Source organism: Brachypodium distachyon, chromosome 1 (genome assembly GCF_000005505.3).
Source record: "Brachypodium distachyon strain Bd21 chromosome 1, Brachypodium_distachyon_v3.0, whole genome shotgun sequence".
Lineage (NCBI taxonomy): Eukaryota > Viridiplantae > Streptophyta > Magnoliopsida > Poales > Poaceae > Brachypodium > Brachypodium distachyon.
In genome coordinates this window covers 15,646,204-15,649,814 of record NC_016131.3, presented here as the reverse complement: position 1 = coordinate 15,649,814, position 3,611 = coordinate 15,646,204, and the positions used below count along the sequence as shown (strand labels likewise).

The 3,611-nt window shown below is 47.5% G+C and overlaps 1 protein-coding gene across 1 annotated transcript; it reads left to right on the top strand.

Moving 5' to 3' along the window:
* The first annotated feature begins 313 nt into the window (after window positions 1–313).
* LOC106865489 lies at window positions 314–3,208 on the top strand. Its single transcript, XM_024456952.1, has 4 exons — window positions 314–424; window positions 531–617; window positions 748–804; window positions 875–3,208. The coding sequence occupies exons 1-4, from the start codon at window positions 314–316 to the stop codon at window positions 1,841–1,843; spliced, it is 1,224 nt and encodes a 407-aa protein (XP_024312720.1). The 3' UTR covers window positions 1,844–3,208.
* Window positions 3,209–3,611: the final 403 nt, after the last annotated feature.

Here is a 3,611-nt window from a genome sequence, read left to right as displayed (position 1 = left end):
AAACGAAAAGAAAAAAGGTCTCGTGCAGCAGGCCAGCAAGAGAGAAAGCATCCATAAACGCAGGCCGCCAGGCCCTAAAAGCCCAAGGAAACTAACCACAAGCAAAGCAACAGCTAAACATCCTCGCTGAAGGCCCATCGCGACGACGGCCCACCAGTGGACAGGAAAATGGAGGGAGAACTGCAGAAGCTGAAGCAGCCAGCGGGAAAATTCGCTCCCCAAATTCCCCAAGCGGAGGGAAAGCTCTCCCCATTCCCCAAGCGGAAAACCCTCCCCGGCGAAAACCCCTTTCTCCGACGAAGCCACGCCGTCGATGGAGAACTCCGATAGCGCGTCCTCCCTCTCCCCCGCGGCGGCGGAGCCGCACGACTCCGACTCTTCCCCCTCCCTCGCCGCCGCCGACGCGGCCTCCGCAACCAACCTGGTCCGTTCTCTTCTCACCGCTGGACGCCCTCCGCCTCCGCCGCGTACCAGCCGATCCACTCGCCGCCGCCCCCTTTTCTTGACGTTTCTGTGTGTTGATCTCGCAGGGTGCCGCCGCCGCCACCGGCGCGAGCTCGAGGAAGCGGAAGGCACCGGGGGCAGCGACCGCGGCCAGGAAGCCTCGGAAGACGCAGGTCTGCACTTTATTTTTCTGTACTGTAGCAATAAATCAATGCTCCGGCGTTCCCGCCGTAAACACTTTGCTTGCTTGTTGGACTCGTCTGAACAATATTGCATCTGCGTTGTGCCATTGTTTGGTCTTAGGCTGAAGAGCCGATTCAGATACCTGTGTATTACGGCATGTTCCAAGATTTCTCTATCGTGCATGGCGAGGATTTAGTGGAGGACTGCGAGATCTCTTCTTACAGAGAGATAAAATGTGCGCACCTGACCGGTGAGCTGCTGCTGCAGCCAGAGACGATGTCATTGCTGGACCTGCAGGCTCTGGATCATCAGGCTGTTTCGGCTCCATCCAGAAACGCAGGATCTCTCTGTCAAGGCGTTCCACAAACAGCACACCGCTGACTCTTATGACGAGGAAGGTCCGGAGTGGTTCTTGCAGGAATACTCGTGGGAGACCCGGCATTTTTACGATGACAAATGCTGGAGTTCATTCGCCAATAAGTTGAAGAAGAAGAGGAATGTGACGCAAAGGTTCATGCTGTATGTGGATTCCTCTGAGATCAGGCACTGTGACATTTTGCGCAAAACTTTAAATGATGATTACTCTCAGCTGGAGACAGTTGTGTTTCCTGGGATGAAAAGCCTGGCAAGTAGTCGTTTCGGCTTCCACAGCCTTGTGCAAAATCTGGCAATGACAAGTGAGGAACTTGTAGCTTATCTCACTCATTGCATTGGCGAGCAGATTAGTCCCACTGAGGCATGGAGGGCAAGGCAGTATGCTCTGGAGAGGCAATACGGTACCTTTTATGATTCATACAACCTGGCACCGATGTTACTTAAGGAAATAAAACGTAGAAACCCTGGTGGTGGTTTTGTAGACATCAAGGATGCAGAGATTGCAGGGTGTAAGCATTTCCGAGTCCTCCACCGTATGTTCTGGGCATTTGGACAGTGCTTACAGGCCTTCCAAAACTGTCGCCCTGTGCTATGCATTAAGGGCATGCCACTATGCGGGAAATATAAAGGGGTGTTGGTGACTGCAGTTGCATTAGATGCTAATGATTTCACCATTCCAGTAGCATTTTCTATCATTGAGGGCGAGACCAGGGAAAGTTGGCTGTGGTTTCTTAGGAATTTGGAGCGAGCAGTGGTGCATCGATCTGATATCTGTATTATACGCGACTACAAAAGCGAGTTGATCAATGCTGTAGAAGACCTTCTGAGATCTCATGAATGAAAATGGAGGAGTGCAGAAAGCTGCTGGTGCATGGAACACCTTGCCGAGAACTTCTTGGCATATTTTGGCGACAGGAAACTGGTGACAATGTTCAAGAAACTTTGTCAGCAGAAGCGACGACATAAGTTTGGTAAAATCTGGAAGGAGCTAGACGAGTTGACATCAAAATATATGAGAAGGAAGGTTGTGCTAGTGGGGAAACACAGCAGGAGTCAGTCAAGCATGATGAGGCAGAGCCTGAGGTACAAAGACCATGCAACCTACCTGATTCTGTGGCTGATAAGGAAGCAGGTCATTCCAATGGCAGAAAACGAAAGATAAAAAACTTCTCTGACTGGATAGGTCTGAAACCAAAGGAGAAATGATCACTGTTGCATGACAAAGAGGGAGCAAGGTATGGCATAATGGGCATTGATATGGCTGGTTTATATAAGAATGACCCTATATTGAGAGGGATAACATGCCTTCCACTGAATGCGATAGTGGAGGTGACATTCCTGCGCTTGGTAGACTACTTCAAAAAGAGGAGTGCTGCAGCAAACAAAGCAATCGGTAACCCATTAATGAACTTCTCTGAACGTGTCCAGGATGACATGATTTCCAAAATGCAGAAAGCTGAGATGCATGACGTGACTTACACATACAACGATGATAGAAATGTCCTTGGAGGGGAAAAAGCTCGGAAATTTACGGTCAAGTCAGGAAAGAAGCAGGTCACAGTTAACCTGAAGTCAGAATATATCCACAGCATGAATAAGTCTGAAGGACCCAAATTTCAGAAAATTGCCACCTGTACATGCAACAAGCCGCAGCTACTTCACAAGCCGTGCTCTCATTTCATTACCGTCTGCTGTCAGATTGGAGTTGACACTGCTACATACATGTCCCCATACTATTGCCTGGATTATCTAGTTAATACCTGGAAGAAAAATTTCATTGCGTGTAGGACCCCACGTGACTACAAAAATACTATCATGCCATCTGGATTTGAGACACTAACTTGGATCCCAGACAAAAAGTTGGAGTGTGGTCTTCCTGCCTTTCTATCACCCGACAGAGTACAAACTACTGTGGACGAGGAAGAGCAACTGGGCAGAGCTGAAAATGGTTTAATATCAGACAATCAAGGAACCATAACACACTCAGAAGAACCTAGTCAGGTTTGATCTTCTATTAATTATCATCTATCAAAATCCAAGTTACTCATGTTTTTGGACCCTTAATATGTGGTAGCTGTTGTGCTCTACTCATGTTTTGGACCCTAAATATGTGGTAGCTGTTGTGCTCGAGTTAGCCTATGTAAGATCTGAACCTGTGTTATTATCGGCAGTGCTTCCGTGTTTAATGAAAACTGAATTTCTTATTTCTTTAATAGTTGGTTACGTTTTGATATCTGAATTTCTTGTTTCTCGAAACTCGTGTATGCTAAACAAAGATCCAGAGCAAAAAAGCTTGAAGAGCAATAAGTTGTACATCGCCCAACGACAGCTTGTGCACGTTATATGTTGCTTTGGATAGCCTTGCCTGTGCTTGTTTTCCGTTGGAAACGGAGACACAGGTTCAGGGCAGCGCTTAAACAGTTGCGTACAACAGGTTGGATTCCTTCTGTGCTACTGTATCATCAAATATTATAACCATGAAATCTGTGGCGTCTGATGTTCCAAAATCACATGAATAATAATAAAGGTACTAGCCTACTGGGTCTAGAACTCTTCTTAACAAGATGTGATCAATGATCATATTACCCTGGGCTCCTGGCAGGCTGGCA